General features: G+C 42.2%; 1 protein-coding gene across 2 annotated transcripts in view; it reads left to right on the forward strand.

Moving 5' to 3' along the window:
- Positions 1–7,730, forward strand: part of GOSR1 (golgi SNAP receptor complex member 1) — a 33,600-nt gene extending 25,870 nt beyond the window's left edge. For both annotated transcript variants that reach the window (XM_010573688.1, XM_010573689.1), the window contains exons 8-9: positions 2,895–2,977; positions 4,302–7,730. In XM_010573688.1, the coding sequence (XP_010571990.1) occupies positions 2,895–2,977; positions 4,302–4,426 (208 nt within the window). In that variant the 3' untranslated portion in view covers positions 4,427–7,730. The remainder of the gene's footprint in view (positions 1–2,894; positions 2,978–4,301) is intronic.
- Positions 7,731–15,929: the final 8,199 nt, after the last annotated feature.

The following is a 15,929-nucleotide window of genomic DNA, read 5'->3' on the forward strand; positions in this document are numbered from 1 at the left end:
ATAAACTCCCAATTTCCTAATGTATGTCCAAGTTTACCAGAATGCTAATATAACCTTAAAATAATATATTGATCTGCCCTGGCAATGCATGTTGTTCTATTTAAAAGAATTCACTGTATAGAGCTTTTGGAAGAGTATTTTCTATGACCTGAAAGCTATGAGAGCCATAGGTTGGATGGCCCTTCTGCCGCCTGTGTCTCTCATATGTTTGTGTGATGAACTTGTCTTGCTTTCCGAAGTATTGTGTTACTGCTAAAAAAAAAAACCATACAGCTTACAACACTCGGGCTTTGGCTTGGTTATCTCTTAATTTTTATGGGCAAAACCAGAGTTGGAAAAGGCAGCTTCCACCTGAAGAGGTGGTAGCAGATTTTTTCCTTTTCTTTTTTTTTTTCTTTCCTTTTTTTTTTTTCCTTAAAGTTTGCCTGGCACATTAGAGGAAGGCTGAAGATACTGTATCAAGGGCTACTTGAGATGGAGCAGGTAGATATAATGGAAAGGAGCCCAGAGGAGCTCACTGCTCCAGAAATACTTTAGGGATCATTGATCCGGGCTGTTTTCTTCTTTAAGATGTTTGTGAACTGTAATACTGACCTTTTGCTGTAAGTCTTGAAGGAGAATTGTTAGACTTGGCTCTGCTGGTTTTTGCCATCTATTCTTGTGATACAGGCTCTAGCGTCCTAGAAGAGAAGCCAGTGGTACATGAGATGATCCAGAGCTGCTCATTCCAAATGTTGTTTTGTTCAGAGAGAAACTCGAAATAAAATGTATCAAATGGTCTTTGTTATTAAAATGTCAGGAATGCCAGTTCTATGTTTAATGTGTACAAATATAATTTGTGTGTCTGACTTTTCCTACCAGATTTACTTGGAAAGAGACACTAAGCTGGATAAAGGTGCTTTTTTTAATCACCTTCCAGTACTAAAATGCCAGGTCAGCCTAAGTACTTTAGTACTAATATCTGGACAAATTATGTTTCAACATTTTAACTGTTACAGGAAGATAAGCCCAAAGCCTTGAAACCCAGATTAGTTCAGTACAGAACAGTGCTTGAGGACCAGATGTATTGAGCAAGTACATTTAGAGAGTTCAGTAGAAAATATTAAGGCTTTATGTAAAATGCAATGTCCGGTTTATACTGCAGAACTTGAGAATAATGTTGGGCTTAGCACTGTGTGTTTCGGTGCTTTGTACCTGCTCCTCCTTAGACATAATGCCCACATTAGCTGTGATTTTGTATCATGTTTGTATACAGACACTGAGTGTGAGCAAGCATAAAATTCTCTTGAAAATTTGGATGTTTGTATTGGGTAAAATAAGTATTTTGCATTTTCCTGTTTGTTCTCCTCTGAAATTCCAGCTTTAGTTCCCTTTTCTCATATTTATATCTGATATATTGTGTTGTTCCGCTTAACTTTTATTCTTCCAGAACATTTTCTGTCCATATTTAAGGCTCACAAACTTGTCCAAGAACTTGTTTTAATCATTGTTATTCATGTAGATACAGTCAACAGCAATATAGGTGACATCTTCTGAGTTATTATCCAGCCATGTTGTATTTATGTCCTACTTTGTTTATTTTTGAAATGCATGCCAGCCAAGGAGAGCAGTATCTGTCATACTGTTCCTTCTTAAGCACCGTATCTCTAGAGCCTAAACTTTTATGTGCTGTTTCTCTAGATGTAAATGAGCCTGTGCAGTTTTTCTTGACAAAGCTATTGCATTCGAAGTAGCTACATGAAATACTACCTGGGGCTGCAAGTAGTAGCCTACCCTTTCATTTTCCATCTTAAAACTCTTTGTTTTATGAGCTGAAGAGAAACTTCAAGGTAGAGAAAAAATTTTGTCGGCTGAGTAGTTCTTTAAAATCTTCATTTAAATGTCTTCTTTTTAAGAGCACAGTTGCTTTTTTCCAACTTCCAGAATGTATTAAATTTGAAATAGGAGATTCTGTTTTATATTCACCTGTATTGTGTTCTTATGTTTGGATAAAGTACATCCAGCTGGACCATGTATGAGTAAAGAAACAGAGTACGAAGACTTATATACCCCATGGATGATATTCTTAATTAAGACCAAAGCTCAAAAATGTATTTTACCTGTGCTGTGATGGAAGCATCATTCGATATGATTTCATTATACACCAGCTCCCTCAACTCCAGCTTATGGAAGACGGTCAGGTTGGGCTTGCTGGCAAGAGACGTTAATGCAGGAGAATCCAAGCTTTGCCCACTTATCTGGAGTCAGGGGACGGTATTAATCTTGAGTCAAAGCAAGTAGATCCCAACACTTATTTGTGTTTAAATGTCTTCAAAGACCTGGTGACTCTGTGTCCAGGCTTGATTGTCCAGAAACCTCCGGTGTGAAGCTCCGTGAGCTGTGTTGGGTCTCAGACTGCATTTATGTCTCCTCTCAACCAGCACGTTCATTTTGCAAATTGATTTTTAATTGTGAGTCAGCTCTTACTTGCTTAATATTTCTGTAGCCATCATATTCTGGTGTCAGACAAAAAATTTCATATGCTCTCTAGAGTGAAAGTAAGTATGGGGCTTCTGTGATTAAACAAACTTCTAAAATTAAAATTTATGCCAGAAGAGTACCTTTAGGTTTGCTTGTAATGTAGTACCATTTTTTTGTTGGGGCTGGGGGGAGATATGGCAAAACCCTGCCTGTTTCAAGAAATCGCAGAGTTTTCAATTGTTAATGGCTTAGATAAAAAGAGAAATCATTTAAGTGTAAAGGATAGAGATTAATGGAAAAAATGTGGTTTCATTCATATTGCTTCACCTCATTCATTGTTCTCTAAAGAAGCGTTGCCTGCTTGCTTTCCTCTTGTTTTAGCTGTAGATTATTCTTAGCACCAACAACTTGATCCAGTCTTTTTCTTTCTCCAGCATTGCCATGGCAACTAAAGAAAATATGACTTCGCAGAGAGGGATGTTGAAGTCAATACAAAGCAAGATGAATACCTTGGCTAGTATCCTTTCCTAAAAATTTCTGCTGCCACAGCATAAGAAGAGGTATAGTACAGTTTTTCACTCTGTCATTTGGGGATCAAAATGCTTTTTGATGTCAGTGGCTGTATAACCTGTAGTGGTATTGTCATTAGTGACAAACGGACCATTTTTTTTACCAGTCTCACTTGATAATCTGACTGAAGCATCTTAATGATGAATGTGGTGAATAAGTTGGTTTTGCTCAAAATTGAATACTGCATATAAATCAATGTAGCTCGATTCTCAGGTGGAGATCTGCAACAGCATTTTATGGCCTTCCCTACTATATGTTTTTGTAAAAGTATAATTTCATTTTACTTCTCACTTTTTGCTTTCAAGACTGTCCAGAGCTGAAGCTTGGCATACATTGCTGCTTGTTATCATTAACAGCTAAGGGTATTCATGACCTGAGTATCCTCTTGTCTGTCACAGTCCTGTAGATGTTAAGATTTTGGCTTGTTAATTTCTCTTCCTATTCTGTGCTCATGGCTAAAGAATGTGCCAGCTTGTCAAGTCATACATGTTTGTGATTTTCCCACTTACTCCTTCCTTTCTGTCATAAGTGCCCAAAGAACAACATTAGCATCATTTGATTAGACAGACTACATCCTGAAGAGATGTATCTTGGTAACCCATAAATTTCATTACAGTTCTTAGCAACTGGCAAGAACAAAAAAAAATTCAATAAGCTTTGGCCTTAAAAGATTCTTGGTTCCAAAGACATGAAGCTCTGAAACGTATTATCTTGTTGGCAATTGTATTTTGTACATTAAAAGATAGATTTACGTCTTTATGATTTTACAGTAGGAGGAGTTCTTCCTTATGTGCTATACTTGAACAATGCGTAGTCATGCAACGTGCATGATTTTATCAGTCAAATGCCTTTGGTTGTTCCCTTCACCAGTAACAGAATTCCATTAAATAAATTCCGCAGATGTTTTATATAACTGCCCCATTTATTTTTTTTTCATTCTCATTGAAACACAATTATTAAAAGTAACTAAGCCTCACGTATTAGAGATTAAAGTGTATCAAACGCTGGTAATTTAGGTGATCGGGTGATGAATTCTGTGTAAATGTGAATTCTGAGCTGTTCTGTTCTCTCTCTTCTCTGATTGTCTGTTATTAGTGAAGTACAGTTGTAATCCTGCTAACTATCCATCAGGTTTTTTTACTGCATCTGCTTTCTCCAGCTTGAGATTAGTTCTGCATTTCTTACGGTACTGGGATTTCCACATACAGATTTTGGGGCTTGCTAGTGAAGATGGTGTTTGCTGATATGACCTTGACTCAAACTCCTTAAAGATCGGTTTCCAGCAGTGAACAGCCTGATTCAAAGGATCAACCTTCGGAAGCGACGAGATTCTCTCATCTTGGGTGGCATTATTGGCATCTGTACCATCTTACTGCTGCTATATGCTTTTCATTGATGGATGTTCCCCCATGGACTCTGCTAAACTCATCACCACCATCCCTCCCCCCCAGTCAAGGAAAAGTGAGTGGGGGAAGCGACAGACTTCAAACAGCCTGCTCGTCATGGCTGGGAGTATCAGCATGATGTCTAGAGCTTATGATGGTAGACTGTGACACTGGTTTTGGGTTGAAGCTGCAGTGTTTCTCCTTCCCTGCCATCCATCTTCCTTTGGTTAAATTTTGTGCGATTTGTTTGTCTGTAATTCCCTTTCTCACTGCAAGGTAGGTGAATATGGGACGCTGATCAGAACCCGTAGAGCAGTTTCTCTGCTCAGCGGCGGTGGGGAGGCCTGTTGTTGGCTGGTAAGTAGAAAAAGATTGTTACACTTGCCTTGGGTGGAAACTGCAGTAAGCCAGTTTCCCGTGTAGGCCAAGCACAGTACTGAACACTTTTGCCCTGTGAGAAGAATATTGCAGCTTTAAGCCGTCAGGTTGCTTTACTACTAAATACATGTTCTGTAATTCTTTTTAACTCATGGTTGAGATACTGGTTATTTCTGCATAATTTGTGCTGTGAAAACTGTGCTTCACACAAATTCCTCAAAGTAAAAAAAAAAAGGATTGTTCAGTTCACTTTTTGCACACAATATGGATAAACTACCCTCAGTGGAAGATTTTTAAGGTTTCTTGTGGCTTTAAAGGGACTAGTAAGTCCCCCTTTGTAAAAAGGGAGCGCAGCGTCCTAGCAGCTGTTTACTATAGCGTTCAGTCATCTGAAAAGTGACCAAACGTAAGTTCACCTAAAAGTAGTCTTTTGGGTGTAAATACTTTGATTTTGGCTGGCATCATAAAAGTCTTTATAAAGACATGATAAGCAGTTTGAAAAGTCTATATTGTAATTTAGATAAAGTTATTCTAATAGCATTAATATTTTTACACTGTAAGTAGGATATAATCTAAACTGTCAATTAGAAATTAAAATTATGACAGTTATACCTGAGGCAAATGTATCTGCGTGCAAAATTTTTGGACATAACTCCTCATAGTAAAGAGTTGAATGTATAAATAGCGAAACAAGTATTATTTACCATTATCCGGGGCGGGAGGGGGAATTTTTTTGTCCAGACATGCAACATGAATCCTGTTGTGTTTGCATCTCTAAACAAAGCTGATGTCAGGAATGGCTTTGATATTGCAGATTGACAAATTACGGATTTTTCTGCTCTTTCAACAGCTCTTTTCCATCTGTCATATCATAACCCAGTAAATTCAAACTGAGGCACTGAAATATCTTTCTAAAAACTTGATTAATTCTTTTCACAATCAATTTACAGTGCTCCTAACAGATTTCATGTATGCCATTACCCACAAATGTCAGATAGTCTCCAGGTTCTTTTCTGGAACAAAGTCTAGTGGGACAGACGCAATTTTTTACTGCTTTTTATAGTGTCTGTGAAGTACCTGCTGGAGGGAGTAGAGACTTGTGCCTGTGTAGTGTGCAAAACCACACTGTTGCGCCTAAAATGTTTGTATGGAGTTGAAGGCTTATTTGCAGACTAATAACTTTGTGCTACAAAGTCAACAGAGGCTTCTAATCAGTCGTCTTGTTGTTGGGATTAGAAAGCGTTTGGAATTAATATGTGTAAAACTGTGGGGCTTGTATTTTAAATAAAGGGTGATTATTTGGTTGATTTGGGAATGTTTCTGGTTTGAAATGAAGTGTTCATTAAAGGGGTTTATGAAAAACCTTGATGGATAAAGGAGGTTTATTACTGAATCTGTGTGTTGGGAGATCAAACCTCTTCTTCTCGATGCTTTTTCTTTGATTCCACCACCACCCTAAGGGACCCTGATCAGCAGTCGTGCTTCTGTTTAGGATTTGTAGGATTTGGTTGCTATATAGTTGGCAATATGAGATCTGCAGTACCGTAAATAAATTCACTTATTTAATCTTACAACCAGTCTTTTTACTGGACTTAATTATTTGGTGCATATATTTAATCTTATTGTGTGAAAAAGCTGCTATGGAAAATATGTAGATTATAATAAATATGTAAACATAATTGATTTTTCATGTTATGAAAATGTTATGGAGGAACTGTTATATTTTAGTATAAAATAATGGAAATATGCTGAATTTTCTCTGATAAAGCTTTACTGGAAATGGTTTCAGTGTTGGCAACCCCTCCATGGTTTTTATTTGTGTTGGTTTTGAGACAGAGTTTTGTGTTGGAAAATACATTTAATTAACCTTGTAGTCTCCCCTTCATCATTTTCTTCTAGTCCTCTAGCAATGTGAGCAGGAGTTCTGCTTTGCTCTCTGAAGTGGTGCGCTTGCATATAGCCAAGGGGAAAGACTTGCTAATTCTCCTGAACGTCTCTAATAACGTGGACCTATAGTTAGAGCAATGGACTGTAAAATGAAAACAGTGGATTGTAGTATTTAATCTCAAATCCCAAAATATAGGTTTCTATGTCTCCTGTTGCTAAATATGTTCTCTAAGTTTTTCATTCTGTGTGGTTCCTCTTGCTCTAAGGAGAAAAAAAAGTGATTAAAGAATTCTCATTTCTGCAATTCCTGGCAAAGCTGCAGTTTCGTAACTCAACCAAATAGAATTGTGCTGAGAAAATTATTGCTAAGCCATTGAAATGAAGTGAGAAAATCAATAATATTTCTACAGGGCACATTTCTCACACATACACTCTCTTTTAATTTCTACTTTATTCTTGCCAGTACACAAGCACCTACTTTAAACTTGTCCAACAACCCCCTAGCCAGGCATTAGAACATAAGGAATCTTATTGATAACTTTTGATGCCACGCTTCACACGGATGCGAATATTTTTATCCTTGCTCTTTAGACTATTTTTTTACATGTTTATCTGATCTTCAAGGGCTGGTTGCTAGAGCAGAGGAATGGCATTCGGGCAACACCCAGTATTGCGTGTTCAGTCAATAGTGAGCGTTTGTGTGGCCATAACCCGGACCACAGCTGTAATTTATCCCCAGCCCTTCACCGGCGTGTGCCTGAGCGAGGGTGGAGGCAGGGCTTTGCGATCCTGTATGTCTCTGGGACCAAGCAGTGTGGTGCTTCTGGTAGTATCAGAGTTTGCCCTTCCTGGGAAGGCACGATGTTTTTTTTCTTAACCAATATTGATTTCAGGAGCTTTTGCCTGTCGAAGTGTGGTATAAGTTCCTGCTGGATTCATTACATTGAATAATCAACTAGAATTTTTCATTTGTAGTTTTAGAAGTCCTTTCTTTTGGACGGTCTTAAGATTACTGTGAGAAGGAGTCGGTTCCTCGCTGAATGTTGAAAACAAAAGTAGATTATTTTTTTTTAGCCGATGTGAAAGTTTCAGAGAAATGGTCCACAGCTTATCCCCCAGGGCTGCATCCTCCGAGGAGCTGTGTTCTGAAACCCCCCCAACTGCTGCACAGGGAGCAAAGTCTGGCCCACCACTTCTGATTGTGTAACTCATTTAGTCGGGAGTATTTTAACTCTCTAAATATAGCAGGTTGTTTCCCAAGATCACTTGATGCATAATGTTTTCCTATTCTTACTTTTTTTTTTTTCCCCAAAGCTTTCATTTGAAACAGGAAGGAGAGGTAACAGCTGTATTGCTTCTGAAGGAGGAAATAATTCTGAAACTCCTTATAACAAGTATCGGATTACGAAATCCTTCAGAGCAATTGTCCTATTGAGCAATGTGCAGTACAGGAGGCTACAATGAAAGACATACTGAGCCAAAACTGAGCCATATTCTGGGTGACATCTGCAAGTCCTCTTGGTGCCCTGTATCTCTCCTGTCAACTGGATATTTGAAACCAGTGGTGATGCTTTCAGTTCTGAATACATAAGCAGCTGTTGGTCTGTCTACTACTGAGTGAGGAAAGCAGTTTAAATAAACACTCAAGACAAAAAAAACTCTTTCTCACAAAATATCCCAGTCCAGACCCTTGTAAATGAGTTTCTGATTGCACTTTCTGATTTTTTTTGCTTTTCATATAGCTTCTTGAAACTTATTTTATTGTAACTGTCATTATTTTTGTTCTCACCTATTGTGCATTCTCTGTATGTATTTAAAAAAGCTTTGATATGTAATTTAATAATAAATTAGAATTCTAAGCAAGGTGCTTGGTTCTTTCCCCATGATGATCTTTGCCTACCTAAACTTCAGGGAAGACGCAGAGAAGGCTCATCTCTCCAGTTTGGGACTGTCACTGAACAATTTAGTGTGTTCTCCGTTTTTGTACCAAATACCAGATGTGATGGAGCATTTCCTGACCCAAAACACTTGGTTTGGTGGGAGATGTGTTCCTCCTACCTGCGTGTGCAGACCTGGACTCCCCTTCTCCCCTTCTGTTTCAAGAATCTGCATTGGAAGGGTCTGAATATAGTCATGACTTTTTTTCTTGCTGTTCTTTGACAGATGGAACAAGGATGGTTTTCTTTAGAGGTAAGCTTTAAAAAGTTTTCTATGTATCCATAGTATAAAACATTTAATTCCCAAATGCACACCAAAACTGCTGCGTCAACTGATGTTGATTTGAAGAGCCTTCTCAGCATAAGGTGCCTCCCCCCCGGTTTAATACTCGTCTCGGTAGTTTAGTAGCTTCCCCCCGCCCCCACCAACTTCTCCAATCGTAACACAAACGCCAAAAATAAGCTGATACTTTGAACACGGTACAAGCAATTGTAAAAACTCTCTCCCTGAAGTTCTCTGGTGGCCTGTAGTTGTTTTCTCGCACTGCTGTGGTCTGGACCACCTCCATCCTCAGGTGTTCAAACCAGGCAGCGTCGTGCCTGAAGGACCCATCTGTATCTGGTGGTTTTGCAATTGGTGCTAAATCTTTCGATGCCACTCAAATTTATTTTCTCAAACAAGAAAATCTGCCTGCCAGTGTGATACCCATCTATTTGCATAAGGCCGGGAGTGAAGAGAGGTAGTTCTCTTCATTTCAGAGCTGTCGTGCTGTGCCTGTAAGGCTGCTTTAAAGTAGAGAGAGATTTCTGTATGCTTAATGTGCCTACTAAATATTCAGGAATGACCATATGCTTTCTCAAGGGAAGGCTCTGACTGTATGTTTCAAGCTAGAGAAGAAACTTCAAAAACTGTTTCGAAAATGGAAGGGCAATTGTGATTTCGGATAGTGGGAAGTGCAGTTAGTTTTTCCAGTTTGCAGCGCTGGTAATAAGTGGTGCATAAAATTCCATCTTCATTTGGATTAGAAAATAAATTATTAATGGCGCTGAATCCTTTTTTCCAACTCCCTGTACAGTCAATAATTTATAGTGGCACAGGCGTAAGATACATATTTTTAACCATCCGCCTCCCAGAATACTGTTGTTTCATATTGAAAACTGCTGTCCTTCCTGACAAGCTCAGGCGCAGGGGGTGTTCGTGCATTATGGATGAGCCGTGCTCTGCTCCTTTAGTCCTGGTGCAATTCCACGAGCAGCTTTCCGCTGAAAGAGAGCTGAGCGCTCCATTAGAAATTCATAGGGAGAGACAGGAGTGCCTTTGTTTTATGCGTTTCACTGAATGTGGGAGACGTACTGCTGCGTGGACTTGATTTTTGAATGTTTTAATAGCCGATCTCGATGTTTACAGCGGATATTTACATTTTCTGAATGCCGGCCCTCTGTGCAAAACGGGGGTCTTCAGGTCCAAAAGCTGTGCTGCCAGTGCTTGCGCCTTAGCGTCTGGGCTGTGCTCATTAAACGCTCGGAGCCTGCTGTTGCCTTCATCTTCCCCCTTCTTTGCAAGCTGTTAGAGACCGTTACGAGCATGTGTGCTGCTGCTCATCCCTTGCTTAATCTTTCCCTGTCACTGCAGCCCTCCTTGCTCTTTGTTCTTAATGGGACCCTGAGGCTTTGCTAACCCAGTTTTGATAGCGCTGCTAGTAAAGCAGGAGAAGTCTGGCCATAATCAAAGTCCCTCTGCCTTTGAAACAGCATTTGCAATTCTCTCTTTGTGGATTATTTTCTGCTTGTCTTGACTTTCACACCCTGTGAATCCTCTGTCAGCCAGTGGTGTGATTTTGAGAGGTCTTCTGCGATCGTGTCCGTTTAGGTCTCGTCTCTTGCGTTGCTTTACTTTTCTTCGTCTGCTCACCGCGCTGCCGGTCAGATTCTCGTCCCTTGCTTCCTGGGTGTTTGAAATGTCTAGTTGAAGCCAAACACATGAATTTATTTTTGGTCTCGTAATTTTCACTTCTTTTAAAAAAAATCTATCCTTAACTTTGAAGTCCAGAAAGGCTGTCCCAGGGTGACTTGAAGCTTATCGATCAAAGCTACGCCTAGAGCTCTAGCTGAAAATTCACTGATAACCGCTTCGGTGCGTGAGCCCAGCCTGCTCTTCCACAACTGCTGTAAACGGGTCGGCTTCAGTCCCTTCAGACGATGCTTTGTTTCTTTTCTTATCTTCCTCGCCCATACGCATCCATCTGATGCAGGGTTCTTGGAAGCGGGGACAATATTCTTCATCTTTTGTCTTTCTGAAGGTGCAGTGAAAAGAAGTAGAAGCTCCTCGCTGCAGATTCCAAAGTCCCATTGAGCTGCGAGCTATACGGAGTTTGCGCGTGCCTGTGCCTGGCCGTGTCATCTGCTGCAGATCCCTCTGACTTCAGACCTGTGCTGAACTGGCTTCTTTCAGGGTGAAATGCTGCTGAAATGTCAGATTTTTAAGGGAACCTTTTCTTAAGACTCTGCAGGATGCTCGGGAATATTGCAGATGTAAAAAGAAATGGTGAGTAGCTGCAAAAGTGCTGATCAGGTGGCCCTGGCAGGTCCAGCTAAAACCACACAAATGATCATTTATTACGTTAAAAGTGCACCAAGCAAGGACCTTGTCACCAGCGGAGACTGGTGGGGACCTGTGTCACAGCGCTGAGCGAGCGGGAGATCCCGTGAGTGTCCCCCACCTTCCAGTGTAGGGGGGAGGCTGAACCGACACTCGGAATTCATCGGCCCATCTCCTGGATGCAAGAGAAACACCCGAGCAGAGAGGCCAAGTGCAGAAGGGCTATACGTGGATATTTCCCTGCTGTGCTATAAATGGAGTTCCCTCTAGGTCAGGCATGTATCACCAGTGCTAAATTTACTGGTGGGGAGGTTTGTGAGTCAGGTTTATAAAAGCATGCGCTGCTTATGTAAAGAAATACAGCTTAGAAAGAGACAGAAGGCGGGAGGGCTCTCAGCCTGCAGCAGAGACCATTCCTGGTGTACGTCTGCCCTCTCGAAATAAATAGGTCTTTGTATTCAGAGAGTAACTGTGCTTTCAGGTTGTGTCTGTACCTTACAGCAGGACTGAGGGATCTGCTGGCCAGCTCTTCCTGCGTTTCCATACATTTCAGGAAATGTAAATGATTTTCAAGCCTACACTCTGGTTTAGATGAAGCGTTTTTTTAAAAAAAAAAACAAACACAAAACCAAAACCCACAAACAAACGTTAGGGGGATGACTAAGTTCATCTGTTCTTGTAATACTTAGGGGATACTTCAGCTTGAGTTGTGCCACGGTGCCTCTGGGAGGGGAAAGGAGGGATGTGAAGGATGCTGCCGTGGGGATTTTGGTATTCCAATCCTTTTCATTCGTTCAGGTACATGTGTCTGTTTGGCCTTTGAAAACCTGAGGCTCCCGGAGGCAGCTGTGTCTTTGCTGGCAGAGCATCGCCGGGCGCTTTGCCGTGTGGGACAGGCAGATGTCGGCCATCCTGTACCACCACCCGCCTTCTCGGGTCTGACCACAGGCAGGGCTCCATCCCAGGGGAATGAACTTCTCCTACGCTTCCTGAGAAAGAGATGTTCCTTAATTCAGCAGCCGAGTCCCTTCTGCAAGCGTGGTGCCCCTAATGCCCTTCGGAGGTGAGTGCTGGACCGGCCGTGGTCTGGGAGATCTCGGCAGGAGAGGCTGAGACAAGGCATCGCCTGGGCAGGGGAGGAAGAGCCTATTTTTTTTTTTTTCAATCAAAAAATCGAGGTAAAAATAGAGCATCGCTAAAGTGATCACTAAAGCTTTAAAGCTACCAGGTTGTATCAACATTCCTTTAATTTTATTATGGTTTGCTGTGTAGCTGGGCCAGCTGTTTCAGACCAGTAATGAATTACAGTGCAGTGGGCGAGGTGCTGTTTTGTTTTTCTGCCCAACTGGGATTGATGAAGTGATCCGTTTGCATTGATCCTCACTGGGAAGGAGTTTAAAACTCAGGTTTTATGAAATTGGACCTGAGACCAAATAATTGGAAGAAAATGCTTTAGAATCTGCAGCCTATAATTAAACATTTCCAAGAGGCAGCGAGATACAGCGAGCTCAGCAGAAGGAGGCATTTTGCTGGGAACACTTCCTGTCTTTGCTTTGTTTCACGCTGTGTGCTATTAAAGCAAACAACTTCACAAGCTTCAGAAGCGTTCGGCAGCTCTTGAGCAAGAATAGCATCTAACATTACAGCTAAGCTGGAAACAATGAGGACCATCAGTCGTTTTTTTTTTTTTTTTTTTTAGCACATAAACTAGGTAGCTTAGCTCATGGAGAAATCCCCATTACTCTATTTTAGGTATTCTAGAAATTGCAGGATGGGAGTGTTCATCTTCTGAAGGATCCAGAAGCAGCCACCAGAAAGGAAAGGTCTTCATTTAGAGCCGTGCTCTGATCTGCTGGTGCAATCCGTACTTACCTGTGCAAGCCAGGCTCTCCTCTTTTCAATTGTATAAATCCTAACCACCGGTCCTTCTAAGTTTATCGAATATGTCTTGTCTGATTAAAAAAATGAGTTTGAGACGCGATAGAAACGTCTCCTTTGTGCCATGTAGGATCAGCTAGACTCCTGATTAAATGTCTCGCTATGTAGAGGTGGGAGCCGTGGCTCTGTCGCTCTGACTGCCTTTGCAGGGGAGCGGTGACAGCTTTGAACTGGAGGCAACGTGCGGAGTCGTGCTGCAAAAAAGTTGTCATCTCTAAAGGGGAAGGCTGGTTCTGGGTAGGGAAATAGGAAGACTGAGGCTTTTGGCACCCTCACGAAGTCAAATTCAGTTTCTCTGCTCTTTTACCGGAGCCTACCAGGAGTGTGTTTGGTGAACTTCAAATTTTGAAGGAGACATCCACCATACACCCTACTTTTGCTTCATCTCTACAGCCAAGAACCTGTTCTGTGAGTAGCGAGAAGTTTGGGGTGCAATCTATTATTTTTTCTGGCCAGCATTGAGCTACAACCCCTGCATGTCTCTGCAAATCGGAGTGAGCTGCACCAGAGCCGGGCGTGTTTGTGTGCTGCCCATCACACGGTCTTGCTGCTGCAGATCTGCAGCCCTGAGCGTTCCCGGTGCGACTGCGCGATGCTGCTGCCTGCGTGGCTGCGGCGGCTGCAGCAGCGCAGGGCTCCTGCTCCGTCACCTCCCAAATGACTTGCCAAGAGGCCGTGCGTTGTTTTGAGGGTACCTTAGCTGCACACTTGGTTTTTTTCAACAGCAGCCAATGTTAGGAATGAGAGAGAAAATGAAAATTTTCCTGTGCTTTTAATTCATAGCTCCTGTCCGGAGCAAAGTCATGGAAACCAGTTGAAGAACTGGTGACCAACTTTTTGTCCTTCGCTTGAACCCCAAAGCTCATGCAAATTCATTAGCGAAGACAAAGATTAAGAGGTGAATGGAGAGCCTATAGTGTTTAGTAGAAAATATATGCAACGTGGAAATTGGATGTAAACCTCTTGCTGTTCCTTTGCGAATCTATTATACATGAGCCCATCAGAGCAGCATATTAATAAAACAGGAGGCTAAAGCACTTGGCACTCCCATCTCTTTAGCAAAACATCAGAGGCGAGGCTACCAGCTTCGGTCTTTGAAGTCTGGAACTTGCACTTGCCCAGCTGCTCCGACGCTCCGGTCAGGATGCTCCGATGGACATCTCGCCACTGAAGGGAAATCCATGGTGCAGGGGTCTTTTATTCAAGTAAAATTCTCCTCCTCTGGGACAAAACCATTGTTCTTTCCTGCTCAGCCTTCTTGCCTGCTGAATTCTGAAAGCAATACGCGACGAAGGCCAAAGATGGCTTAAAGCAACCTCAGACATCGTGTGCTAAGATGCAAATTGCATCTGTTCCTCGAAAGCTCTCCCCACCAGGGCCACTCTGTCCCAGTCTTTTGTTACGCATGGGTACCACCAACCACAACCACAAGTCCCTTTGCTTTGCTGAATAGCGAGAAGTAAGTTACGCTGAATTTTCTGAACATCTACATTTTGCTTCTCCATCAGGACAAACAGAGGTGGCTCTTCGGACCTCCCCTGTAATCCCACTCGTGTTGCCAAGGACCCTTGTGCAGACACTAATACCTCTTGCGCTTCTGGGTGAGCAGACGCAGCAAGGGAATGCTGCTGCTAGATAACACGGCCTTCTTGCAAAGTCCAGCCTTAGTGCAAAATGGGAGTAGCTGTAGTACAGTGTGAGTTGGGACCTGCGTGGCTGTGAGTAAGTATTCATGGCCGGAGGCTCTTAAAGATAGAGGTTTTAGCAGCTGATAACCTAGTCCTGGCACATGAAACTAAATATTAAGAACACCAATTTAAGTAGTGTTACAAGGGATGGGTATTTAGGAGTAAGAACCAGCAGATCTGGTTGGACTTGCAGTTTTCCAAGCAATGGGGAATGGACACACTGAAGAAATGTGCTTGATTTGTTAAAAATGCCCCAGCAAGCTACAGAGCCGGGTAGGGGGTGGGAAGTGTAGTGTAAGAGAAGGGCTGTGGGATAAATAAGAAGGCTGAGCTTGTTGCCCGGTGTGTTGGAGGCTGCAGAGCAGCTTTGTCTCCCTGGGAGGTGTTTGGGCACTGATGTACCAGTGTGGTGCTGCCTGAACCGTAGGAAATAGGAACCCGTAGGGACAGACCCAGTATTGAGACAAGCTCCGGCTTATAGGGGCTGGGCTTTGTGCTGTGGGCAGCGGCAGATCTAGAAGAACTAATTAGTGTTCCTTTGATCATTTTCTGAGATACACATGAGGATAACAGGTCTGGTTTTCATGAGTTCATGAACGTTTAATCTGCATCCTCTCTGGCTTTTTGTACCGGGGGGGGTCCTATTTATTTTTTTTCCCTCCAGAAAAAAAAAAACCTACAGCTTGCATCTTTAAGAAAAGACAAGACATATGTATCATAATATTGCCTATGAAAATGACAGGTAGGCAGTGCTGGGATCTCAGCGTTCCTTAATGCCTCTGGCCATTTTCGGTGGGGAGTGACCTGCCTCTGCCTTGGAGGGAATCTCATCGGCAGGACGCGCTCCAGGCAGGACCATTAAGTCCATTTGTTGCTGAATCACGCTGCGGGCTGCCAACATTGCAGAGAATTTACATCTATTTTTTTTTTTCCCTCGTAGACACGGATGAAAGTGGAAGGGTTGTGTCTGATACCTGCTCTGGGGCCATAAAGCCTCAATTTTTGATCCCGGCTGCTGGTGGTGGTGGCCCCTGCCTCCTCCTTGGGCAGCTGCGGGACTGTCTTACCTCCAGTAAGTCCTACCCTG

The sequence above is a fragment of the Haliaeetus leucocephalus genome, unplaced genomic scaffold, assembly GCF_000737465.1.
Source record: "Haliaeetus leucocephalus isolate CR32 unplaced genomic scaffold, Haliaeetus_leucocephalus-4.0 Scaffold395, whole genome shotgun sequence".
Classification (NCBI taxonomy): domain Eukaryota; kingdom Metazoa; phylum Chordata; class Aves; order Accipitriformes; family Accipitridae; genus Haliaeetus; species Haliaeetus leucocephalus.